This window comes from Dermacentor andersoni, chromosome 2 (genome assembly GCF_023375885.2).
Source record: "Dermacentor andersoni chromosome 2, qqDerAnde1_hic_scaffold, whole genome shotgun sequence".
NCBI classification, from domain to species: domain Eukaryota; kingdom Metazoa; phylum Arthropoda; class Arachnida; order Ixodida; family Ixodidae; genus Dermacentor; species Dermacentor andersoni.
The window spans coordinates 56,197,602-56,224,757 of record NC_092815.1 but is presented as its reverse complement, the minus strand read 5'-3'; the positions used below and the strand labels follow the sequence as shown (position 1 = coordinate 56,224,757).

The 27,156-nt window shown below is 48.2% G+C and overlaps 1 protein-coding gene across 1 annotated transcript in view; it reads right to left on the bottom strand.

Moving 5' to 3' along the window:
- LOC126542602 (arylsulfatase B-like) overlaps nt 1–27,156 on the bottom strand; it is a 57,841-nt gene that overhangs the window by 6,881 nt on the left and 23,804 nt on the right. The window contains exons 6-9 of the mRNA XM_050189737.3: nt 18,069–18,179; nt 12,537–12,662; nt 9,864–9,990; nt 739–1,032 (exon numbers count right to left, since the gene is read on the bottom strand). Of these exons, the coding sequence (XP_050045694.2) occupies nt 739–1,032; nt 9,864–9,990; nt 12,537–12,662; nt 18,069–18,179 (658 nt within the window). The remainder of the gene's footprint in view (nt 1–738; nt 1,033–9,863; nt 9,991–12,536; nt 12,663–18,068; nt 18,180–27,156) is intronic.

Here is a 27,156-nt window from a genome sequence, read left to right as displayed (position 1 = left end):
GGGCACGCCAAAGGGTGTAAACTGTTCTTAGAGTGTAACTGCGCTGCGCGTGACGCCTCGGCTATGTCCGCGCCTATATATCCACGCACATCGAAGGCAAAGCAGCCCTTCCAGACGCGTACGGCGCATGCCACGCCCCAGCTCGGCGAGCGAAGCAGATGCGCTGCAAATTCCGTTTCCCAGAATTCCTAATGCGATGCGATCGCGTTTACATACACTGAGACAGTCGACTTACTCGTCTCAATCTACCCCTGTCTCGCGCATTAATGTAACGCGCTTTCCTAGCGCACTAGCCCCGTTTACATGGATGCGATGCGCTATAAAGTTGATGTGATGCGATAGGCTGCCTCAAAAAAATCACGAACAATAAGAAAATAAAGTCGGGCTGTTCACAGCACCACCTTCAACTCAACGTAACACTCTAGCTTTAATGACACTTGTGGCTAAAATTTGTTACTCGTGCCGAATGTCGACAATCACTTGATATTATATTTAACGTCGGGGAAACTTTCAGCCTTAACATTCTATCGAAATCGTAAACATAGCGCAGCCACTGTGCCAGAGTCGCAGAAGCCATTGATTAGGAACCAGCAACTTGCATAAGCCGTCTCGTGATATTCCATGCCAACAGAGTACATACATCCTATAGACCCACGTACGATAGTTCATTGTTCAGCTGTCACGTGTCCACACCACACATACACATTGAAAAGAAACAACAGAATGCGTCGCACTAACCGGCGAGTGAGTAGAACGTGGGCAACCAGTCCGTGATGTGCATCAGTTGGTTGGACACCCTGCGTCTAAATGCAAGCAGGGGACTCCAGAGTAAAGCGGCCGCCCTGGTTCCTCCTTCCCAGAGCGTGCCTTTGGCTCCCCGCAGCGGCCAGTTGTAACCGCGAGAGTTGTGATTGCCCCAAGGGGCACCGCCATTGTCGCTGCTGAAGGCAATAACAGTGTTCTCCAGTATTCCAGCGTCGCTTAACGCCTTGACCACCTGGCCGACTGACTGATCCACCGTGTCGACCATCCCTGCGATAAAGAACACCTGTGATTGAAACTTGCTCTCGAGATGCACTGCATACATTCCATTTTTTCCGCGCATTTTAAATCAAGTAGAAACCATGGACAAAGCGGTTCTGTAAGATTTTTACACTGTTATATCTACCACGACCAATAAAATGTACGTACACTGCTGAACAAACGCCTCCAGAGCTCAATGCTCAGAAAATACACCTAACCTGGACCATCAGGACGCCTGAAACATCATCACTACATCCGAGTATCGACTGCCTTTGAGTATGTTTTCATTACCTTAATTTCCATTGCTTTTCTACAGCAGACAAACGCTTATACACATCACACTTCTTACTATTAGGCCTTCTTTATTTCGGCCGCAAAATTTGAAAAGTAGCATGCCTAAAGCTTTTTTTCTTTTAATCGAATAGCTTTCTTTCACTTCACTTTATTACCTTAAAGGCCCCCAGGATTGGAGGTATTACACAAGCGGTGGGCAGCAAATGTACAAGAAATTAAATGCACAAAGAAAATATGTTTAGGTGCGCGTTCGCTCGCTGTTAAATATGGTAGTTATACGGTTAAAAAACGTAGATGGGCAGGTGATTGCGGCGATGTCGTGTGGAAGACTGTTCCAGTTCGAGGCCGAGCGCGGAAATAGTGATGAGGGAAAAGTGGTAGTGTGCGCATGTGGCCGGCCGACTTGAAGGGGATGACCAATGCGGAGTGAAATGTGTGCAGGAGTACTGATGTAGGGTGGATGATGAAGTAAGCTGTAAAAGAACCTATGGAATAAGTTGTTACGTTTCGCCTACAACGCGCGGTAATGCCGGCGCGGATGCAACGGACGCCGGGGCTTTGTTCAAAACGGCGGACATTTTGGCCTGTTCGACGCCGCCGCAACGCCTACTCGCCAAGCGTGTCCAGGCGTGTTTCAGTGCCACGTGTCTTCGTGTGTGCGTGTGTGTGTGTGTGCCCTCGCTTGTCAAAGCGCGGCAGCCGGGGAGCGGAGTTCCCCGAATGAGGAGCCTGGACGTCTCTCGGCTCAACTGTTCGCGCCGTCGTGTGGGTGAGGGTTGGCGATGCGTCACTACACTCGGTTCAGCAGGTCTCTCGGCCCGACAGTTCGCGCCGTCGTGGGCTCATGCTCCGCCGTCCCGTGACCTTCATCCCGTGACCTTCCCTCCTTCCCTTTTGGACCGCGACGCCGAGAGTATAAGAGCAGCTGCCCCCGGACGCCAGGGGGGAGGCTCCGATTTGTACTGTTGAGTTACGTGCTCTCCCGTCTCTCCACTCCGGTCGACCTGACCGGCCGCTCTTTTGCTATGTTAGAATAAACAAGTTGTTCTGTTACCAGTCTTCTCATGCTTTGCCGGGACCTTCGGATGCTTCCAGTGCCCCAGGCCGCCAGGCCAACGCTACCCTTGGGGCTTGCGACCCATTGGCAATAACGGGCGTCAGCACCGAGACCCCAACAACTCGGGCCAGCGGTGCGATTCCAACATCTGGTTGCCAGCGGTGAGATCGCGACAACGGAGGCCAGCAGCGAAGAGATGCGGTTGACTGTATGCTGAGCAGCTCAACGACCATCCGGGAGCAGCGCAACGAGCCCTGTGTGATGACTGGTTGCCTGCAGCGGAACGACTGCGCTGAAGTCTTGGCTGCAAGGTTTGGTGAGTGCGGGACTTTCTTCTTCTGAGTTTTGCCAGGCTTTTGTTAGTGTTAGAAACAGAGCTGGTAATTGTGGTTGTCGTTGCTGCCGGGTTAGTTTGCGGCAAGACAATAGTAGGCAGTAGAGAAAGCAGCATTCAGAGCAGCCATGGATTTGAAGTCGTTGCGCAAACCGAAATTGCTGGAGCTTGCGAGAGAGTTGGGTCTGGATGTCTCAGACAAACTCAGAAAACCAGAACTGCTAAGGGCTATTCTTGAGTTAGAAGCTGAGGATGACGAGCTGTCGGAATGCCTTGAGACCATTGAGGAGAGGGAGACGGCAAAAAGACAGGAGCGTGAACTTAAAGAACAGAAAGAGAAAGATGAGCGCGAACTTAAAGAACAAAAAGAGAAAGAAAAAGAAGAGCGCGACCGTCAACACGCTTTGGAAATGAAGCGTCTCGAGGTAGAGATAGAACGCGCTCGTAATGGAAGTCAGGCACACGGTGCAGGAGAACGAGTATTGTTCAAAATGACTGACCTGATGCGGCCGTTTAAGCTTGGAGAGGACATTGGTTTGTTCCTGGTTAACTTTGAGCGAACGTGCGAGAAGCAGGGGTTCTCTCGGGAAACGTGGCCACAGCGCTTGCTCACTTTGCTACCCGGCGAGGCGGCCGACGTAGTCGCTCGCTTGGAGAGAGAGGAGGCAGAGGATTTCGACAAAGTGAAATCGAGTCTGCTAAAAAAGTACCGGCTGTCAGCGGAGGCGTTCCGTCGGAAGTTTCGGGAAAATGAGAAAGGCAGAAGTGAGTCATATACAGAGTTTGCGTACAGGCTTATGTCAAACATGCAGGAGTGGCTCAAAGAAGAGAAAGCGTTTGGTCACCACGAGAAAGTTCTGCAGTGTTTCGGGCTAGAACAGTTTTATAGTCGGTTACCTGAGAACGTGCGGTACTGGGTCTTGGATAGGCCAGACGTTAGTACGGTGGCTAGAGCCGCTGAGTTAGCCGAGGAGTTTGTGACGCGTCGGGCTCGTGGAGCTAAGGACGGTCAAAAGGGTGAATTTGGCTCCAAGTTTGAGAGGCCAAAGTTCACGCCCATGAGAGCAAAGGGGGACACACGTAGTTCGGATGCGAGTGAAAGCAGTCCGACCGAACGTAAGGAGACGGCGGCAGCCGAAGCCGAACGCGGAAAGCGGTTCGAGATGAGGCAAGTGCGCGTGTGTTATACGTGCCAGAAGCCGGGACACTTTTCGGCGCAGTGCCCAGAAACAAAACCAAAAGTCGTGTTTTTTTCATTAGGCAGCACTGACGAGAACATGAAGCTTCTCGAGCCTTACATGCGAGACCTCCTCGTGAACGGGAAAGAGTGCCGAGTGCTTCGCGATACCGCAGCTACGATGGATGTCGTTCACCCCTCTTACGTAGAACCCGATATGTTCACGGGCGAGTGCGCATGGATCAAGCAAGCAGTGGAAGCTCATAGCGTGTGTCTGCCGGTAGCAAAAGTGCTTATTGAAGGACCTTTCGGAGCACTTGAGACGGAGGCCGCAGTGTCATCTATGCTGCCCCCCCAGTACCCGTACCTATTTTCGAACAGGTCCGATCACCTCCTGCGCGAGAAGGGGCTTTTGTTTGGTGAGGCTAGCGTTCAGGCCTTAACCAGATCGAGGGTTCGGGAGCTCGCTGCAAAGGCGGTAGTTGCGGGACCGACGTTATCGAACGATGAGAAAGGGTCAGAGGCGCAGCATGCTGGTATTCAGAGCACGCCCGAACGGGATAAAATTGAGCCTGTAGCGTTAAAGGCACCAGATACTGGAGAGGAAATTCCCGATGCGGGAAAGTTAGAAGAGCTTCCGGGACTAGGCTCAGTGACGAACAGGAAAGACACCGATCAAGTCATTAGTGACTTAATAAGTAAAGCATCGCTGTCGCCTGAGCAGAAAACCGAACTACACCAGCTCTTACAAGAGTTTCAAGGTCTGTTCTCTGAGAGGCCTGGTAGGACTTCTGTCCTTACTCATGACATAGAACTTACCTCCCCAGAGCCAGTACGATCCAAGGCGTACCGGGTGTCACCCCGCCAGAGCGATATTATGGAGGCTGAGGTAAAGAAAATGCTACAGCTCGGTGTTATTGAAGCGGGTGAGAGTGATTATACCTCCCCTTTGATTTTAGTTGAGGTACCGGGCAAGGAACCTCGTCCTTGCGTCGACTACCGCAGGCTTAATTCCATCACTAAGGATCAAATTTATCCGATCCCTAACATCGAGGAGCGCCTTGAGAGAGTGAGTAGCGCTCAGTTTATTTCCACCCTAGATCTTGTCAGGGGTTATTGGCAGGTTCCACTTACAGAAGAGGCTAGTAGGTATGCGGCGTTCATTTCACCAATGGGGACATTCCGTCCTAAAGTTTTGAGTTTTGGTTTGAAGAACGCGCCATACTGCTTTTCAAGCCTCATGGATAAAGTGTTGCGGGGACAGCAAGAATTCGCTTTACCGTATCTAGACGACGTAGCGATATTCTCCACATCCTGGCCGGAACATATGGCGCACTTGCGGGCAGTGCTAACCCGCCTGCGCGATGCGGGCTTGACAGTCAAGGCTCCCAAGTGCCAGTTAGCACAGGCCGAGGTTGTCTACCTCGGACACGTGATTGGTCGGGGTCGACGCCGCCCCTCTGAAATAAAGGTGGCCGCTGTGCGAGACTTCCCGCAACCGCGCACGAAGACCGATATTCGGTCGTTCTTAGGTGTCGCCGGCTACTATCAGAGGTACATCCCCAGGTACTCTGATATCGCGGCTCCCCTAACGGATGCTCTAAGAAAGACAGAGCCGCAAACAGTCGTCTGGGATGAGACGAAGGAAAGAGCTTTTAGCGCCCTAAAGAGCGCCCTAACAAGCCAGCCTGTGCTACGATCGCCCGACTACACAAAAGGGTTCGTTGTTCAGTGTGATGCTAGTGAGCGAGGCATGGGCGTTGTACTGTGCCAACGGGAAAATGGAGAAGTAGAACACCCCGTCCTGTATGCTAGTCGTAAGCTGACCAGTCGTGAGCAGGCGTATAGCGCCACCGAGAAAGAGTGTGCGTGTATCGTATGGGCCGTTCAGAAATTGTCATGTTACCTAGCTGGCTCGAGGTTTATCATTGAGACGGATCACTGCCCTCTCCAATGGCTGCAGACCATCTCTCCCAAAAATGGCCGCCTCCTGCGCTGGAGCCTCGCTTTGCAACAATATTCCTTTGAGGTGCGTTACAAAAAGGGGAGTCTCAACGGTAACGCCGATGGCTTAAGTCGAAGCCCCTAACGTGGGAATCAGCCTCAAAATTGCTTGTTACTGATGTTTTTCTTCCTGAGGCAGGATTTCTAACTTATTGCTTTTGTGTAGTGTTTCAAAGTGATGATGTGCTTTTTAGTGCAATTTTTCCGATTTGTGGACGCGTTCTGAGTGCTGCTAAACTACTGTAAGGAACTAGGCAGCAGTATAAAAGGGGGAAGAGCCTGGCAGGGCTTAGTGAGGGTTGTGCCGTGCTTGCTGACTGAGCGGTTGACTTTTGGCGTGGTTCTAACGCTTGCCGGAAACGAGAACAAAAATGTCAACTCTCCCGAAGTCACTTTGCAGTGTCCTGTGTGCACCTGAACGTGAGAACGAGGCCTTCTCTGTGCGCTGCGCTCAAGAAACGCCCAAGGACGCCCAACTTCGGTTATGAGCATCATCGAGCGACATCCCTCCGGACAGCGGATGCAGTCCCCTGACCATCGGGATCTCCTTCCCCCGGCGGGGCGGTCTGTTACGTTTCGCCTACAACGCGCGGTAATGCCGGCGCGGATGCAACGGACGCCGGGGCTTTGTTCAAAACGGCGGACATTTTGGCCTGTTCGACGCCGCCGCAACGCCTACCCGCCAAGCGTGTCCAGGCGTGTTTCAGTGCCACGTGTCTTCGTGTGTGCGTGTGTGTGTGTGTGCCCTCGCTTGTCAAAGCGCGGCAGCCGGGGAGCGGAGTTCCCCGAATGAGGAGCCTGGACGTCTCTCGGCTCAACTGTTCGCGCCGTCGTGTGGGTGAGGGTTGGCGATGCGTCACTACACTCGGTTCAGCAGGTCTCTCGGCCCGACAGTTCGCGCCGTCGTGGGCTCATGCTCCGCCGTCCCGTGACCTTCATCCCGTGACCTTCCCTCCTTCCCTTTTGGACCGCGACGCCGAGAGTATAAGAGCAGCTGCCCCCGGACGCCAGGGGGGAGGCTCCGATTTGTACTGTTGAGTTACGTGCTCTCCCGTCTCTCCACTCCGGTCGACCTGACCGGCCGCTCTTTTGCTATGTTAGAATAAACAAGTTGTTCTGTTACCAGTCTTCTCATGCTTTGCCGGGACCTTCGGATGCTTCCAGTGCCCCAGGCCGCCAGGCCAACGCTGCCCTTGGGGCTTGCGACCCATTGGCAATAACGGGCGTCAGCACCGAGACCCCAACAACTCGGGCCAGCGGTGCGATTCCAACAAAGTACATACTAGCGATACGAGGCCGACAAGCCAGAGTGGTTATGCCGGATTCTGCTTTTAACGATGATACACTGGCATTATATGAATAGTATGAATGAATGAATCTAGTGGCACGATATTGTACTGATTCTTGACAGTTTGTTAGATACTTTTGGTTAGGGCTTCAGATGGCAGAGGCAAATTCCAGCATAGGGCGTACGAGTGACTTGCAGGTAAGCAATTTTACCTTTGGCGGCGCTTGGCGTAGATGACGTTATAAGAACCCAAGGCTTCTCTTAGCAGATGATATCACTTTAGTGACATGTACGTTCCAGGTTATATCGTTGGACAACGTTACGCCTAGGTATATATAGGACTGCGTTAATGCTGTCGTGAAGTGCGAGAGTGTATAAGGAACAGGACAGGATTACATTTTCGATGAAATGACATGAGTTCGCATTTATCGTGGTTTAGTTCCATTAGCCATTAGTTACACTAGTCCTGGCCGCAATTTAAATAACCTTGGAGAGTTAGTTGATCAGCGGGGTTTGTGACTGTGCGATAGATACAGAGTCAAATGCAAAGAAACGGATGTTACAGGAGGCATGTGTTGATAGGTCGTTAATATATATTACAAATAGAAGGGAACCAAGGACTGACCTTTGCGGGAAGCCTAATGTTACTGGAAGAGACCTATAGGCTTGATTATTAATGTGAACAAATTGCTACGGTTTGCCAGAAATTCTTTTATTCACTGCAATATGTTATAATGTAAGTTTAACCAAGAAAGTTTTAGTAGCAACCGCTTATGAGAAGCCTTGTCGAATGCTTTCGGGAAATATAAGATTGCGTCAGTTTGAAGGTTAGAATCAAGGTTCACGTGCAAGTCAAGGACAAAAATAGCTAATTGTGTTTCACAAGATAGGTTCTTACGGAATGCATGTTGAGAAGGATGAAAGAAATTAACATAGTCAAGAAAATTCATTATTCAAGAATAGATTACATGTTCCATGATTTTGCATGGCACACTTGTTAAAGAGACTCCTTGGGCCGTTTTCATGGGTGGTCGCTGGTTGTCGGTGGTTGATGGTCGGTGGCCGGACTTAGAGCAACGTAAGGCTAGGAAACTCAATGAGGGAAAGAGCACATGCTGCTGGGTCACATGATTTTCCAACACCTGAATTGCCCAACGAAATCATCAGGTTTTTTCAAATGTGGGCTTAAGGTTGCGAAGACTTATGCCCTTTAGGATTCATTGATTGATTTTACATGCAAAGCTTCATTTGACCTCGAAAGTCGTCGAATTCGGGACTCCAGATCAATACCAGCCGCACGATGTTCTGTACCGCCCAATGTAACATTAGTATGCTACATACGCATTCTTGCATCCACTCGGATCGAAATATGGCCGCCCAGGGAAAACTTTAAATCAGCAAACTTCTCTCTATCGGCTGACGGCCATGGTCACTTATTAGAGGGGTCCGCGGAAAATCAATTAAGACGTGCGCTAGACACGTGAAACAGTATTAAGCGATACTGCCAATGATGAACAAATCAAACACACACGCACACGTACACAGACACACGTCCGGACAAGCACCAATTTATGAATTCGCAAATACTTTCGACACTCAGAGCAATGACTGTAGAAATACAGCGCTAAGTAGTGGTCACATACAAGCGACATTCCCGTTAATGTACACACGAAACTAAAGATTTCTAAATGGTGGCCCGCTTGCGACGTACAATATTACATTAAATGTCACGAAAAGTTTGGAGGAAACTTAAGCTTCACCTTTAAGAGTGGAACACGAAAGCATTCAGAGATCTCTGACTGTTTCTCACGCTTCCCGGCAACTACAGCTTATGTAACCGTAATGTTTACTGAAAAACGCTGGCGGCGAACGCTATGCACGAAGGCAAGCTTTCTGGTAGAAACGCGGCCTCTTGCTTGGGCTGCGATGCGGTGGAGGCGAGCGCCGTCTGGAGCTCCGCCCTCTGTTGCAATGAACAGGGCGTGCCACTTTGTGGCCTTTGAGATTTGCGAAAGTGGTTTGTGTTTTGAGTTTCTGCGTAACAGAATTATGTTTTCTCGTATATTCGAGTTACAATTCGACGCTCTCATGTCTGTGCGTTGTGTGTAAGTCGTACCTTACAATTTTTCTGACATATTTTTCCTTGAGAAATTCAATTAGTTCAGTAACTTCCTTGCACTACATGGAGGGGCTGCGTGGTTTGGCATGCGTGGTTCGAAATTTTTTGGGGGGCGGAACGACGGTCGACGCTGGATGCGAAACAGCGGGCGCTGACGCCGGATTTTCTGCGACACGAGGCCATCAACACGATAGCGTTCAAAGGTCTTGCAAGAAATCCTATGGAAATACCCTCCCCCGCCCATTTATCCATGTCATAAATAAAAACTCAGCTTAGTAAACTGAGAATACTGACCTGAAATATTCCCCTTTGGAATGAAATGCTCAATAACTTTACATCCAAGACCAAAGCATTGTTTCTGCATCACATCAAAGCAGCTGAGCAATAACAAGGAATTCGCGCTTAAAGACTACACGGACAAGAAAGAAGACGAGCTCGTGTCTGTCAGTATTTCGCGCACCCTTCTCCATGCATACATACCATTTCATGCAAATTTAAATCTTGCTTCAATAATAAAGAAATTCGCCCAAATAACGTGCGCTGTTGGATCTAATAAAGCACTCTTACCAGCATAGATTGTTCTGTTCTTCTCTCCTATGTAGGGGAACTTGGCGATATTTTCCTGCGGTGCCTGCAGCAGCTCTGGGTCTACTGCGGAGTGTGCGGCCTGGTAAGTCACCACGAGCAACAGTGGCTGCGAAGAGTGAGAAATATACACGTGCGGATGCGGTATGGAGTGCGAAATTTGCCGCTGCAGGGTTAGCTGCGCGTACTTAATAAAAAAATGAAAAAAGACGTCCACCAGTTATACTACCCCGAACTTGGTGTATACGACGCACACCTCTCTTTCTGGTGGCTTAAACGCAGCGCGGCCCTCCCCACAAGCGCAGGTGGCACTGCGTTGCTTTGACAACACGAGATATCTCGGCTCTTCCCTCTGTTGCTCTGCGAAGCAGAGCTAAGTGATGAATGGTGAGCTGCGTTAGAGGTATGGAGGTTCGGGTAGTAATAGCTTGTGCGTGGAGTTATAATTTGTGCAGTGTAGGAACCGACCATTTCTCTGGACTCATCAAGCTGCCTCGTGTCCCAGTTTCAGCTGATGGTGCAGCATATGGCACACGGACGGAAGGCGCTAGAGGGAAAGCATTTATCGGTATCGCCTCGCAAGGCTAGGTTCACCTGCAGCTAGCAGCATCCTTTTCCCTAGTACTCGTCATATATAGCAGAAACACCTCGCGTCTTGGTTGGCGCTAACCATTGCTAATTGAGTAACCGTCCTTAAGTTTACCTTTGGTTAAGACCACCCTGGAAGCTGTTTCGCCGGATGACCTCTGTGAGTGCCCTCAGTACGTGGAATAGCGACAAAAGTTGAGCAATAACCTTACGCGCCTCGAGGGCCCACTGTTGTCGGAGGACGTTATTCTATGCCCTTGACCAGACGTTAAGTTCAGCTTTAAGGCCGTACAGGCCTTACTTGACTTATTAAATTTAAAAAGTACGGGCCTGGACTGTAGGCTTTGAGTAGGCCAATATGCTTGCCATATGTTTCACACACTCCTTCTCTCGTCATCGTCCCCCATCATATGCCTGTTTCTTCCCGCTTTATTTCCCTCTTCTCCTTCCCCCAGCGCAGAGTAGCTGGCTAGAGGGATGTACCTCAGGCCAACCTCTCTGCATTTCGTATCATGAAACTTTTTCATCACTCTTTCTCTCTCACTACTGACCTGCATGACATAAGAAGCGCCACTCCCACCATGCGTGTCCAGCGGGTCATCACAACCACTTTCATCGAAAGGCTTCTAAACATAAAGTCAGTGTAAAAAGAATGTGGAGCACATGTTTTGAAAAACTGGATTTCCTAGTAGCTCCTGCCTACACCACTGCATAGTCCGTTTGGGCTAGTTGCACGTCCAGGCTGCGTTCCCGAGGTGCGGAACTGTATGCTGCTTCAGAAAACTTCCGACCGAGAACTTTTCACGCCGACTGTGCATGTCCCATAAGAGAGTGCGATGTTCAAATATGTTTATTCTTGCATATTACAGGGTATAGTTTAAACCTGGACGAGCATTTGAGTGGCAGTGTGTTTCTCAAACAGAGACAAGTCTCACTCGCATGTATCATAAACGGTAATAAACGAAATCAAGCACACAAGGAAACTAGACAGCTATCACTTTCATCCTCAAACAACGACAAGAAGAAAGGTCAAGAAGGTTTTTTGAAGGCGCGATAAGTTTGATTGCGGAGGGCGTACTGTACGCCCGGCCAAGCCTGATCTGAAACACTCTTCACTATTGCCTACCGGTGTCGCTACTTCACATCTGTTCAAATTGTGTATGGGGTGTCTTCTGTGGCTTGCTTTTCACCCTTTCGCCGATTATTGAAGTCTACATTGGCCTGGTTTCTTGTGCGTTACCGAAGAACGCTTTCACACGCCAGCAGCGCAAAAGAACAAAAAAGACGTATCATGCATAGTTGTGCATGACTGGCCACCAACCACACAGGGCGTCGCACGTGTTTTGCCTGGCTCGCGCAGCGACTCCTTGACCGAACGGAGACCTGAAGACTCGAAGGCTTGAGGTCTCGCCGATATGTTGGCTGCTCAAGTATACATTGGCACACTCGAAGTGTTTTGCCTGCTTTCCGTGTATATGTTTTTGTTTCACCAACTTGTCGCAGTTAAGTTATCCGTCACTCGGGACATACCTTTCAATGTGTAAGACTTGTGTCGAGACTATTTTAGCAGCTGCCATAAAAAGAACGTCGCATCTGATCCTGCAGTCACCGGCATGCGTGCAGTACCAGTTTACTTTGCCCTGACAAGTTATGACCAGTCTTCAAGTCTTCAACGTGCCCCGAAAGCTAGACACACAAACGTTTATACATTCCACCTTTGTAGGAAAGCAGCCGTCGACACCGTAAATCGAATACACGACACTGCGCTAGGCCACAGAACGCTATAGACGTCACGGTGTGTCTACGCAGTTCTGCATCAGAACCTAACATTCAGAGATTGCTACAAAGTTTTCTTTCTTTTTCTTTTCTCTTTTTTTCTTTTAAGGTAGCGTGTTCCCTAAGATGTTGCGGTAAGTGACGCAGCCACTCTTGTTATCCGCTCTAGTACGCACAGTTGTCAAGTCCGCAAAGTTCATCAGGGACCTGAAACAATGTTTACCGGCCCCGGACAAAGGAGACCATTACAAGCGCCAACTATCACAAAGGTGGCATCCAGCAGTGCTATACCTTGGACTTCTTCCTGTTTTTGATTATGGTCTGCACCCTCTTCGTGTACAGCGACGTAGAGTAGGTTCCATTGTCTGACCACTCAGGTTCCTTGTTCAACCAGAAATCAAGACCTGTGTGGTTTTCCTGGAAGAAGAAATAGAAAGGACTGATGATTAGTGTCCTGGGTCTGCAGTTGATTAAAGTTGCCTGTCCTAGGGACATATTTTCGACACGCAGCCTGATAGATCAAAGACTTGTAGCAAACCTGTCGAAGCAAGCTGCGTACAGCCTTCGTCGCACTAGTGTAGAACACGAAAATGGTGCGCTCCACAACGCACCCGCTATGTCCGCTGGCTGCCACTGGTTCGAGCTGGGGCGCTATAACGTAAAGCTATTCCAAACTTTTCTGCACCAATTGTGCAATCAGCCCTCTGCGATTGGTCAAAAACTTTTTTGGACCACCCCCACTTAGCCTGTCTGTCATGCTACGTTACGAAAATCGCGATAGCTCCCCGTCTGGTATGACGTGTACACACTGATTATGCATGATTTGACCGAACAAAAGAAAAATAGTTATTTCTGATTCGACGCCTTTTCGCCATTAGCTCTCATCTATTGGTCAAAAGTTTTCGGGCTGCATCCACTGCACCTGCCTGTCACGCGACGTCACAAAACCGCGAGAACTCATCGCGTCAAAGTGACATGTACGCGTTAAAGATGCATTAATATGCCGAACAAAACTGAATTTTTCTCTCAATAGCCGCAGGCTGTACCGTTCCGAAAGGAATAAAAGATGGCTGATGCCGATCGCTCACGCACTGGCTACTCACACCTGCCGGAGAGCATGGGTTCATTTTCGTATAATAAAGCTTTCTGCTTGGCCGTGTAACGCTTTCAAGCACTTTCGGCAAGTTTACGACCTCGTTCTGCCAACTCTTATTTGCTGAAGATCCATTTTAGCGTCATTCTTAAGCTTCTGTTGCATGCCGCCGCGATTTTCGACCAGCCACCGCAAGCTAAGTAAGGGGAAGCGGACCAATTGCAGACGCCGGCCCTACCCTCTTCATTCGGTTATCCATCTTCAGCGCACTGGCTCGGCCCCATCGAATCCCTCTCCACTTGGGCGTGATCCTCGCCTCTCGTCAGCCAATTAGATAAGACAAGCTGCTCAGTGTAGGCAATGTTATTCGTTTTTCAAGCAAACAAAATTAAGTGACCTCCTATAAACGGCGAGAGCGTTTTGGTCTGTTCAGACAACCCTGCGGGTCACCACCCAATGCTTGCGTCGGCAGTTACGCAATTTTGACGTCAGGAGATTGGAATAAAAACATGTTGGAATAGTTTTACGCTATAGGGCCCCTGTATCTCCCCTTCGTTCGCTCATAGCAAGCTCTATAATGTAGATACGACATCGTCACTTATCATTCTGCGTGCTAAGTATCTCGAGAATGCCTCTTCTTTTCACCCAGAATTAGCTGTGTATCAGCAATGTTCAGGTATACATGCCGCAGCGTCACTTAATTTTCCACTCAATTCGGCCTTCTTCATTGGCTCGAACGCCATCAAGGCGCCGTTATCGCCGGTGTCAGTCACCCCGCGTATGGCTGTTAAGAAATGAATGCCCAATCGAAGGAAGATATTTCTTAAAATTAAATTATGGGGTATTTACGTGCCTGAATTCCGATCTAATACGAAGCACGCTGTAGTGGGGGACTATGATTTGACTCCCATGGACAATAGGTTCTACTCCCACCTATGGTCGTGGGTTCTAATCCCACCAAAGGTCGTAAGTTCGGGTGCCTTAGCTCTGTCTTAATTAACTGTGCCTATATTACCTTCGCCTTCATTAACACGAAAGATTGTGGTTTCGACACCACAAATGGTTATGGTCTGACACCCACCACAGGTCGAGGGCTCGTAGCCTTATTAATTAAAACCAAAGGTCGTGGGTTCGACTCGCACCAAAGGTCGAGGGTTCGTACCCTTTTTGTACCTCTCGTGTCGTCGACGCGTTTTCGCTCAAGGACTTTGAAGGCTGCCTGACTGATGAGACACACAAGGCTTTTCGCCTTAATCACTAGCAATCGGACCAAGTTGAGTTTCTTCCAACATGCAGGTTTCCAAAATTTATCGGTGGTTTTCTTTTGAGCCAAGTCACTCGCGTTAGTGCAAATTCATGACTTGGAAACGAACTGAACGAGTTGTAGTAGAATTTAGTTAGGTATGTGTACAGTGGCAGCGCTGAGCGCAGGTCGAACGCTCCAAAGCTCCAACGAGCGCTGTTTGCCGTTGCTTCTAAATTTCTTGCGAGCAAGTAAACTGACAACTCAACGCATTGAATGAGAAAATTGCATCTTCTGGTTACACCGCTAAACTAAAGCATACTATGAAAACGACATGTCGCCTAGCGGCATAACAAACGTCATGATCGAATTCAGACCTTCTGAGGCAGTCATCATTCCTTTTGTCTGCCTGCAGATAAAAGCACATTAGAGAGAATATTCCTGCTGCTTACAGCATTCGTAACACTAATTCTGGGGCAGAAAGCTATAAACGAACCAATTCAAATTAAGCTTAAACGTACATCGCCATTATTTATTAAAGCACCTGCCTAAAGAAACCACAATCCGCGATTTGAAACACCAGCAAGATATTGAAAGGAATGTTCTGCTCGCCGCGAAGAAAGAAGTCACGAGTGAAGTCTTTAAAACAAACCAGTTTAGCATAAGTCGTCACCTGTTCTCGATGCGATGTTTCTTATCCAAATCGCTCTCCGATACGCGTCATCTGCTTCTTTCGCGAAAGGATGAAAACATGCGTTGCTGCCTTTCCATCGCGATTACACACATAATACAGAGGTATAGCTTGTCCGGTAATCGGGTAAACGCAGGCGGACGTGAGCGTCCTGAGCGTCCTGCATCGTGCAGCCACCTGGTGGCGCAGAGCTCAAAGAGGCAAAACCGCTAATATTCCATTAACCAAGTGTATTCTACTTCACTGCTGGTGTAAACTTTCAGCAATGGCGGAATCCTGTCGCTGCTAAATATTTACACCCACAGCAAAGTAAAATACACTTGGTTACTGCAATGTTACCTGTTTTTGTTTGTTTGGGCGCTGCGCCACTAGATGGCTGTGCCATGCAGGCCGCTCTAGTGTTCCTGTATATGCTCCCGCAGGGAGCAGAGTTGCGCATACCTTTTCCGGCGCCGCTCGCACCGCTATTGGCCGAGCGCAAAAAATGACGTCAAATGATCCGCGCCGCTGCGAAGCCAACTTTACGGGCGCATCGCCGACTCATGCGAACTCGTCGTTTCCGTCAGTACCATCGCCATTGCAATCAGTGGACCGTCGATCGTGCGTTCAGAGGAGCAGCTAGAAGCTCTTGCATCTTGAATCTTTTTCTATTTGCAGATTTGCTGCTACTAAATAGTAAGCACTACTAAATAGTAAGTACTACTAAATAGTAATAGTAAATAAAAGTAAGCTTTGCTTAAAATGTGCACATGTCAACATTTGAAATGCGCTTAAATCTGTGTCTGCACCGCATGTATCGAAAACGGGCAGCTGTTGTGAACGATGGTTAGTGATAAATGGCGCTCTGTTAACGGTCACTGACATAACTGCAGGCACGATAGCTCTCTTGGCGACGGTCATTAATCGGCTGGTTTCGGCAGCCAAAATGTCCACCTTGCAGCCAATGGCAGCCAATGTCCACCTTACGTGTGTGAAGTTTTAAACACTCTTTAAAACATTTCTTGCTTTCTGGTCATGATAAGACAACTTCATATGCATGCTGAAAATCATTGCACCGCTGTTTGTGGCAACGTACTGCGCGTTTGCGAGCCAACTTTGGAGCTGTTCCAGCCACGGGAGTATATTATTTTGGGGAATCGAAGGCGGTCCCACCCCATATTGGTACGTTCGTGTGTGTGTTTGTATATGCGTGTTTACATAGGTACATACAAAGTTTCGGTTGGTTGGAAGCCCACCCCCTCCGGCTGCACGAATGACTCGTTCGAGCGTAGCCTGTATTGACAAGTGCCCTTTGGTAAGCGCCTGCGAACAATTAGCGCTTGTAGCTCGCGACCACCAGAGAAAAAGGCGGAACACCGCGCGGCATTTGGCTCCTGCGCGCGCGAGGAGTGGCTTCGCTGCAGAGCTGTATCACGGCGGCGGAACTATGCGCAACTCTGCTCCCTGCGGGAGCATATACAGGAACACTAGGCCGCTCCCGTTTACACCTCCGCCCCAACACCCCTACGTTTACCCGAATACCGGACAAGCTAAACCTCTCTACTGGTACACAACAAATCTTTCGACGTACTTTTATTTTCGGGCTTATGCGCGGCGGCATAACGATGATTTGAGAACTAGGAGGCATTAAGCGCATGCCGTAATAAGAGGCCATTTGCCGCTTCAATCTTGAACCTGGGTCAGCTCTTTCTCGGCGCGGCCGCTAGAGGGCGAGGATTTAGATTGAGTCGCGAATACGCTGCACAGAGATTATTTATGTTTGTCATACTAGAATACCTGCTGACACGAGCGTGAGTGAAAACATCTCATGGCTAGCGTATTTGTTCTTTTGTTGAACTTGGTTTGAGTGATATACAGGGTGTTTCACGTAACTTGAACCAAGCATTTTTAAAAAGTGCTTAGCCGCAGCTGAATGCAATCAACGGCATATAATTTGCCGTCATCTGGCGCTCCTTAGAGACATTTGTATGTTCCGCTTAATTAGCTAATTAATGAAGATCAATCATGCAAAATATTTAATATTCACTTTAGGGCCAAGTTCGTTTCGTTGCGTTGTCGACGGGGTTCAGGAACGACCGGCCCAATTTTTTGTGGCAACGTACATACTGCTTCGAGATTTTTTTCGGCATTTAAAGAAAGCCCACCAAATGGGAAATTAAACCACGTGACTGCGCTCGTGCGCTATCGTATCGCAGCGCTCTCAACCGTGCGTCGAACCTATCGCTTATCAGGGACGACGGCGCTTCGTTTCCGCGTGCCACCGCCACACATGCTGACGCACTGCGAAGCCGATGCCTAGAGCCGCAGCGGCCTACTTCGCCGCGGTCCGCGCGCACGGTTTTTTCGCATGAAGCGCGAATCAAAGGGCGCTACAATACGACAGCGCATGAGCGCAGTCACGTGGTTTTATTTCATATTTCGCGGGCTTTCTTTAAACGCCTGCAAAAAATTGCCACGCAACATGTACGTTGCCACAATAAATTGGATTGGTCGTTTCTGAATCCCCTCTGCAACGCAACGAAACGCATTTGGTCATAAAGTGAATATTAACAATCTTCCATAATTCATCATAGTTAATTAACTAATTAAGCGGAATATAACAAATACTCTAAAGAGCGCCACATGACGGCAAACCATATGCCATTCGTTCCAACCAGCTGCGGCTAACCACTTATTTTAGTCCTTCTTTCAGGTTACATGAAACACTCTGTATATGACTGGCGGTATTGGCAAGAGGTCTCGAAAATACTCCATGTTGAAAATAAAAATAAGCATAATCCGTCGTGACTCACGTACATAGCTGAGGGTGTGAGTGTAGTAGTCCTCCTCTCCGTAGTAGAAGCCGTAAAAGCTGTCAAAGCCTCGGCATGTTGGTGTAAGACTCTCCTTGTAAGACCCTAGGTGCCACTGTGGGTAGGAAGCAAGTGTTAAGCACATGCACTTATCAGGAAATAAAAACCGCGTCTACAAATAATTACAGCACAGGCTATGTGAACACAAATGTTTGATTTGGTAACGTGCACGAAGTTTGCAGCTATTTAACGTGACAATTATTTAATATTAAACAAGTTGTTCAATGGCTTTAAACGTATCCATGACAGAGTGTATAAGCGCTACTGAACGAGGACGTAGAAAGAAACACACACAGAGACAGCACTTCACGCTTATACATTCTAACATGGATTCTAACCAACTAGCCCGCCACCCTGTTTTAACCAAGTTCATTTAAACGTATATTTTCGGATATATATATATATATATATATATCGCGAAGTGAAGGCTATTAAGGGTGGCCAGATCACGTATTATAAGCTAACATAAGCTTGTCACCTTACCCAGTGGCTAGCACAACTATACATTCACTTGTGTCCCTATTTGGACTTCTGGGCGTTTGAGCTTCTTGAATCCAAAATAATATGTAAATGTGTATATGCTCGCATTTTTTAATGATAAGGAGCTGTCTTTATTTTTTCATTTTCTTTTTCAACGAACACTACAGGTAAAAGAAAATTGGCACACGAACTTCCGACTGGGAAGTTGTCATAAGGTGCATGGCATTCTTTATAATCATTACTTTATGAAGCGTATACTCTGCCCTTGAAATCAAGATTGCCGTATTTTAAGAGATAACTTAAGCAACTCTGAAGAATACCACGCACACCATGACGATGGTATGGTATGGTATGGTACGGTATGGTAAAACTTTATTGAAGTCCCGCAGATCGTGAGTCTTCGCAAAGCGGGCCGCTCCCACACCCTATCTCCCCAGGAAACTCGTTTTTACCATGTATATTGTGTTTGGTTATCGAAAGAAACATTGTGTTAGTGTTGTTGTTTTTTTCTCGCATAATTTGCCCGCCGGTGCGGTCGCCTGCGCTCCAACGCGTCTTCTTGAGAAACTTCTCTCAGTTTACCCCAATTCCCAGGGACACGGGTCCACTCTACCATGGCGCAAGGCACGCGGCTAGAGCGAGACAACTCACCAAAACTTTCGGCAGGCACCACGACGTGATTTACACGGACGTCGCGAAGTCGGACCATGGTTACGCTCTAACGAAAGTCAACTACTCCACGCACTCAAACATCAAAATCACGGCCTCAGTACGCACCCATTGCACGAGCACAGCTGAAGCAGCTGCAATAGCTCCAGCAATTAGACAGGCAAACGCAAGCGAGAACTTGATAGCGGTCCCGACAGCCTCGAAAGCGGCGTGCCGGAAGTTCATAAGCGGACGTACCGCGCATAACCCTCAAGCTACCGGGCGAAACCCTCCGCGCATCACACAGCATTACATGGTGCCTGGGATGCTCGGGAGTCCCAGGAAACGAACGGGTGAACGCACTAGCTCGCGAACTGTCGAACCGAGCAGACGGCGCCCCGAGTAAAATACCAAAGGACCACACGCCGCACGACATCCTGGAGCACCAGCGTCGCGAACGACAAATCTAGCCGTTTCCGCATCCCCCGCTCGGAATATAGAAGACGCTCGGAAACGCAGAAAAATCCAGATTTCCACCTTTCCGCACTTGTGACTGTGGCACGCAATGTGATCAGACATATATGCAGATCAATGTCCCTGGTGCGGGGAGCGGCCTTCTATTCCCCAGGTTATTTGGGAATGCGTATATAGGCCACCGAACATAAACTCGCCCCGTATGCTGAGCTCACTCAGGGAGCCTTGGGATGCCATGCGCGCTCGAGCTGATTTGGAGACCCAGAAGGGTCTCTTTAGACAAGGCCGAGCGTATAACAACGGCCACTGGAGTTCTGGACTAGGGACCTATCCTTTCCCGTTCCCTTGTCTATCCTATTTAATAAATAAAGCTTTTCAATAAATTAATCAACCTGTTCTTGCAGACGCAATTCTCTCGTGGCATATGCCTTTTCCTTGCGTACCATGATCGTCCTCTGAGTGAACAGACATTACTAGAGCACCGTCCTCACCGATCATCGGCTCAGAAGGCAGTGAAGGCACCTTTGTGCTTTCTGAGAACGTCTGGTTTGCGAGAGCGGCTTCAACTCAAGTACTGTCCGTACACATATCTACACCTTCTCTCTCCCTTCTCTCTCTTCCCCTTCTCCCTTCCCCCAGCGTAGGGTAGCCAACCAGCCCCTTGGCTGGTTAACATCCCTGCCTTCCTATATTCCTCTCTCTCTCTCTCTCTCTCTCTCTCTCTTGCCCGCGTAAGCTCTTGCCTGCGTTCGAACAGCGCTTGCGTAAGGCCTGTGCCTCGTATACGTTTCCTCGCCGTATTCTCACGTCACCGTTCTCGTCACTGAGTGGTATCTTAGGGCGCAGCATAGTCATAGAATTTTAATATTCAATGTAATACAAGCAATGAACATCACAGAAATCGTTATATTATGGCCTATGATGCGACGCCAGTCCCCCGATGTCGAGTGCGCCGGTCGCGTCTCGAAAAAATTCTAGCAGCAGTTTAGGCCACTGAGTTTCCTACAATGATTACTAGAGGATATGTTACTGCAGTTGTGAGGTCGCGGGTTCAAATCCCGGCCGCGGCGGCCGCATTTCGATGGCGGCGGCAAAAACATCCGTGTCCGATGCATTGGGGGCACGTTAAAGATCCCCTGGTGGTCAAAATTAATCCGGAGCCCGCCACTACGGCGTGCCTCATAATCAAACCGTTGTTTTGGCCCATAAAACCACAAAATTCATTAACGGCTATCGTGCCGCCACCATGGGAATGATCGTTAGCAGATGAATTTGTCTAATCTTCGTGTTTGTGGCTTGAAGCGTTCTTGTGGCTTTGTACGTTACGCTTTAGCTGCCTTTATTGCCCTGAATTTCAAAGCAATATATACTTCTATAAATGCAGAAGACCCTATTAACACGCATAATCACTTCTAATTGCGGCGGTTTAGCCTGCCGAGGTGGCCAAACCGAAACGCGCCAAGCGTCTCAACGCACTTGCTTGCTTGCTTGCTCGCTCGTCCGTGGCGTAACAGTTTCATTATCGGGCTTCGGTACTGGACGTCCTGTGTTCGAATCCTGATGTCGGACAATTTTAATGGTGTTTACTTAATTATTTAAGACACAGTAGTTCGTTTAAGATGATGCATTTACAAAGTCACAGAGCCGTTTCAAGCCAGAAGGACGAAGTTTAGCCGAAATCATATGTTAACCCTCATTCCCATGCTGTCTGAACCACGATGTCGTGGACTGAATTACCCCGCTTGCAACTGCCATATACACTAGCGCCAGAGTTCCCCCTATTAATTATTGTAGCAAACTCTGTGGGTTGGGATTTTCACTGATGCGTGTCGTCATCTACTGGCTTTCTCACAAAATATTGCGCTAGAGGTTCATGCGCCCACAAGTACGTGGCGGTAAACGTACAGAAGTTTGTGTATTGATGGCCTTCGAGATTTGCGCGCACCGGGAGGTTTTTCTCCGGCCGTCCCAATCGCACGGAGAGAGCATTTCCGGGGTGGGCGGGGCGGGCTCCTCACCGCGGCGCTCGCGACCGAGGGCTTGAAGTCAGAGCGGCTGAAGTAATCTCATGGGCGGCGGCAATGGAAAAGAAACCTGCCATGTGTAACTACTTAAGAGGAAAAAACGAAATCAGGGGCCCTATAACGTAAAACTATTCCAATATGTTTCTATTCCAATTTCCTGACGTCAAATTTGCGTAACCACCGACGCAAGCACCGGGCGGTCACCCACAGGGTTGTCTGAACAGACCAATCAAACGCTCTCCTCGTTCATAGGGGGTCACTTTTGTTTGCTTGAAAAACGAATAACATTGCTTACACTGAGCGGCTTGTCGTATCTAATTGGGTGACAAGAGGCGAGGAGAACGCTCAAGTGGAGAGGGATTCGATGGGGCTGAGCCACTGCACTGAAAGTCGATAACCGGATGAAGAGGGTGGTGCCGGCGGCTACGATTGGTCGGCTTTCCCTTACTTAGCTTGCGGTGGCTGGTCGAAAATCGCGGCGGCATGCAACGGAAGCTCAAGAATGACGCTAAAACGGACCCTCAGCAAATAAGAGTTGGCAGAATGAGGGGGTAAACGTGCCGAAAATGCTCGAAAACGTTACACGGCCACGCAAGAAGTTTTATTATAAGCAAATACACCCATGCTCTCCGGCAGGTGCGAGTAGCCAGCGTCTGAGCGATCGGCGGCAGCCGTCTTCTATTCCTTTCGGAACGGGGCAGCCTGCGGCTATTCCGAAGAAAATTCAGTTTTGTTCGGCATATTAATACATATTTATCGCATACACGTCACTTTGACGCGGTGAGTTCTTGCGGTTTTGTGACGTCGCGTGACAGGCAGGTGAAGTGGGTGCAGCCCGAAAGCTTTTTACCAATAGCTGAGGGCTAATGGCGAAAAGGGGTCGAATAAGAAATAACCGTTTTTCTTTCTTCTGTCAAATCATGCATAATCAGTGTGTACACATCATATCAGATGGGGAGGTATCGCAGTTTTCGTGACGTCGCGTGACAGACAGGTGAAGTGGGGGTGGTCGAAAAAAGTTTTTGACCAATGGTGGAGGGCTGATAGCAGAATTGGAATAGAAAAGTTTGGAATAGTTTTACGTTATAGCGCCCCAGGAAAGAAACAATTTATGATAATTCAAGAGGGAAGCTCATTACGAGATCGGGATGCCTTAGAACACGCACCTATAAAGCCGGATATAAGAAGGAAGAAGAAGCATGTGTTTGCTGCGGTAAAGCTAGGGAAACGATGGAGCATGTTTTATTAGAATGTGAAGATATCTGCTCAGTGGTCGATTTAGGCACCACTGGTCTCCTTGAAGCCCTTGGGTTCAGCAAGAGCAGGGGGAAAGCAAACATGTCCGCAATAAAGATTAGTAAGAGGCAATTGGAAGATTGGTGAAAGTAAGGAAACGACAAAAAACGGAGACGTACAAAAACAAAGTTCACAATAGCGGATTTCACAATAGAAAATTTGGTTATGGGAGTTCATCGTGCTTTTTTTTTTTTTTTTTTTTACTTAGGTAGGACACTAGGCAGTATAATGGCAGGGGCTTGGTGGCGCAACCCACCACCCCATTCTAAAGGGATGCTCATAACATCAATCCATCCATATTGTGCATGATGGGATACATTTTAGCGCAAGTGAACCGACACCAGTTGGACGTCGATTCGCAGCGCGGGCTGTAGCTTCTTTTACCAGGCCCCAGGTAATCAGGAAGGAAGATTAAGTATTGACTGTAGCAACACCAGTAACCAGTAACTGGTAGAATTAGATCGCAAGGAGTTAGGAAAAGACGCACAAAGGATAAGAATAGAGGAGATAAAATTTGCTACATAAACATGCAGGGATGGTCGCAGGCGGGAAAAAAGCAGGAAATTCAAACGCAGTTGAATGACGACGATTAGCGTGCACGCATTGACCGAAACACATCTACGAGATTTGTAGCAGCCACCTGTTATTTACAATTTTGTATGGGAAAGGTGCAACAGAATGACTGGGTCAGGGAAAGGTGGAGTCGTAGGCAAGCTAATTAGGCAAGGTCTTAAGTGCCAAAGGGTGAACGATACATGTAAGGAGTATTTATGGATTAGTGGCACATGGCAAGGCAAAAAGACGTGGAGGTGAGTATCTTACCTATGGACAGGTAGTCATAGCAGAGATGAAAATAAGGAATTAATTGATTGCATTAGAAGCGATATTACGGAGTTCGTGAAATCGGGCCCGATTATATTAGTATGAGACATGCACGCACACATGGATGACTTAGACGGATGTAGTGATTACAACGGTTCTTTAGTGTTGGATCTGTGTGATGAACAGAACATTATAGCAGTTAACAGGGAGAATAAGTGTCAAGGACAGGTAATGTCGCAAACCGGAAACAGGCATTCATGTATAAACTACGCCTTAGTCTCAGAAATTGTCTGCGAACAACTAGACTACATGATAATAGACGAACATGGAAAAAATAGCTTAGGTAGCCATCATAGACGATTACCATTAAAGTTTGAGAAAGTTACTAAAGCAAAACAACGAACTAACATCATCAGAATTTCTAAAAATAAAGGAAGAGCAAATAACAGAGATCGCAAAAAAACATAGAGAAGAAAATGGAGGCGTTTCCTACAGCCGTCTGGGAATATAAGGAACTGGTAGGCGTCATGCAGCAGGAAATAGGACAGACACGGCAAAGAAAGGTTGCTGGATTGGAAAGAGGAAACCGCGCAAGTGGTGGAACAGGGAAATAAACCAAGCTATAGAACAGCGTAAGCAGGCGTCTATCGATTATCGAGAAGCCAAAAAGTTGGGGTTACACGAAGAAGAGGTGCTCCTTAGATGGAACAAATAGTGAGAAAAGCGTGGCTAGTGAGCTTGTGTAAGAGAAAATTAAATGCGCAAGTGAACGTTGGGTGCATAACATTCGCGAAATAGACAAATGCGCCCCAAAAGCACTCGAAGGTCCAACCGAAAATTCGCAAATGGCTATAAGGGACGAAAACAGTAACATCTACGAAGGAGACGACGCACCGCCGTACATGACAGACGTTATTAGGGAGAGACTTGGCACGAAAGAAAACGCTATAGTTCAGACTCAAACAGGTCTAGCAAGAACAGAGAAACCTGAGAGATTAAAATTTAGCATACAAAGCTTTTATTGGTAAAAAGCTAAATAAAATGTCTTGAATAACATGGCAGCAGGACTTGATGAAATCCCAATACAGCTAATCAAAAGCCTCGGTGCAAAGAGCAAGGCACTGCTGACTAATGCCATAGAGCAAATGATTAGAACGATGAAAATTCCTGTTGGGTGGCGTGAAAGCAAGATGAACCTCATCTACAAAGGCAAAGGTGATAAGGATAAGATGAGCTCGTACAGGCCAGTTACAGTAACGACGGTGATATGCCGGGTGTTCAAAATTAAGCTTTATTGTTTTCCTAAAATTAGGCACTGGGGGGCACGCCGGGGTCACCTGTGTAAATAAGTTATATGGCCAGGGGGACGCAAAGAGATGATAATTATCGCTGTCAGCAGCCCAACTAACTAAAATTGAATACTTAACTTTTTGATAACTGCAGTAAGTGAGTATGTTTGTAATGAAACGTTACGCACAAAAAAACAAGTGATACAGGCGCACACGTGCCATAGACGCACAAGCTAGTCATAATAAATCTACAGACCGTTTCTTTATGGCCGCCGCCATATTGCGTAGGCAGTGGCGCCATCTATGAGCAGTCGGAATGCCAGCGTGCGCGGACGCTCCGTGTTGTACGCCATGGTATACTCTCGGTTTCAGTTTCTGGAGCTGGTTATATCGCGCTCGCGCTGTTCATTTAGCGTGAAATGGCGTTTTCTTCATGCGAAACGGCCCTATTAGACGTACTGAAGTGATTTAAGTCGTCGTGGCCAAAGTTTCTGATGGCATTGAGGCGGACGGAGCCCATAGCGCAATTTGTAAATTTCAATTGAATTATGCGGCTTACTTGCCAAGACCACGGTTTGATTATGAGGGACGCCGTGGTGGGGGGCCTCCGAATTAATTTCGATCTCCTGAGGTTCTTCGACGTGCACCCAATGCACGGTATAGGAGCGTTTTTGCATTTCGCCCCCATCGAAACACGGCCGTCGCATCTGGGATTCGACCCGGCTACCTCGTGCTTAACAGCGCAACGCCAAAGCCACCAAGCAACCACGGCGGTCGTGCGCGATGTGTAGGCGCGGTTTGAGCCTACAATCAGCCTCGGAGGTCGGTTGTGTGTTTCTGAAAATTCGTTTCACGAATGTGATCTTACTGCAGCATTCTCATTGTAATTCAAGGTTCTGATTTAGCAGCAATGAGCAATTACCAACCACACGACGATACTAACAGCATGAGCAGCGTTTTCCCGCGGAATAAGTTGGGCTGTTATCTGTAGGTACATTGCGCGACTACCTTGTATGCTGTAATAGATGTCCGGCCACGACTATAATAGCTTTGGTTAGTAATAACAGCTTACCGTACAGCGTGAATTGCACGTACTTGTCAAGTGGTCGAGCCACCGGCTGCACATTGAAGGTAGTGGTAGATCCTGGGTTAAAGATCTGTTTGTTCCCTATAATCTATGTTCCAAGCACGTGGCACGACCACGCGAGGTCTTATTGCTGTAAGATTCTTTTTATGCGATCCTCATTGGATATTATTTCTTACAGAGCCAATAGGCAATGGCGAAGCGCGAAGCTTATATGTGTTATGCTGCTTAGACCAGAGCAGTGATCGCTCTGGTAAACAAGGCTATCGGCCTCATACAGGAGGCTGACGTAGACAAAAGGTAGTGAGTTCAAGTACACTTCACTCGAAGTGCGTGATAACGATGCCGGTGGTTGACGCAAATGTTTTATAACGATTGACGCTTAGGTGTTACGGGGTTCCATTGGCTCTGCCGTACACGAGAACTCTTAGTTCCCACGCCAAGCTGTCAGAGGGGATTTTCCCATCCTTTCTTGCAATTCACAGACGCCGAATCTCTTCGGCGAGTGAAAACGAACTGAGCCAAAATAGTTCACAATGCGTACACACACCGCTGATGCGCGTCGCATGTCTTCGCAGTAGAGAGAAACTCCCGCATACTGATACTACTACTACACCTAAAGGCTGCACAGTGGTTGTTCGACGACCTCGTACGAACTGCCGTCAGGTAAAATTTTCAGGGGACGAGCTAAAGCACCTCCAAGTCATTCCGCAGCACACGATGGCAACACATTCAGGCTGAGCCACGCCGGCTCACAAAGCCAGAGAGGAGCGAAGGCTCTCCGCGTGTCCTTTCCTCCGCGCTCATGAAGATGTTAGCAGGGAGTTTTCGATTTTCAGCAACCTCTCTTAGGAGGCACAAACTGCCTGGTTTACTAAAGAAAGCAAAGAGAGTGCAAAAGAACGCAAAGGCCCC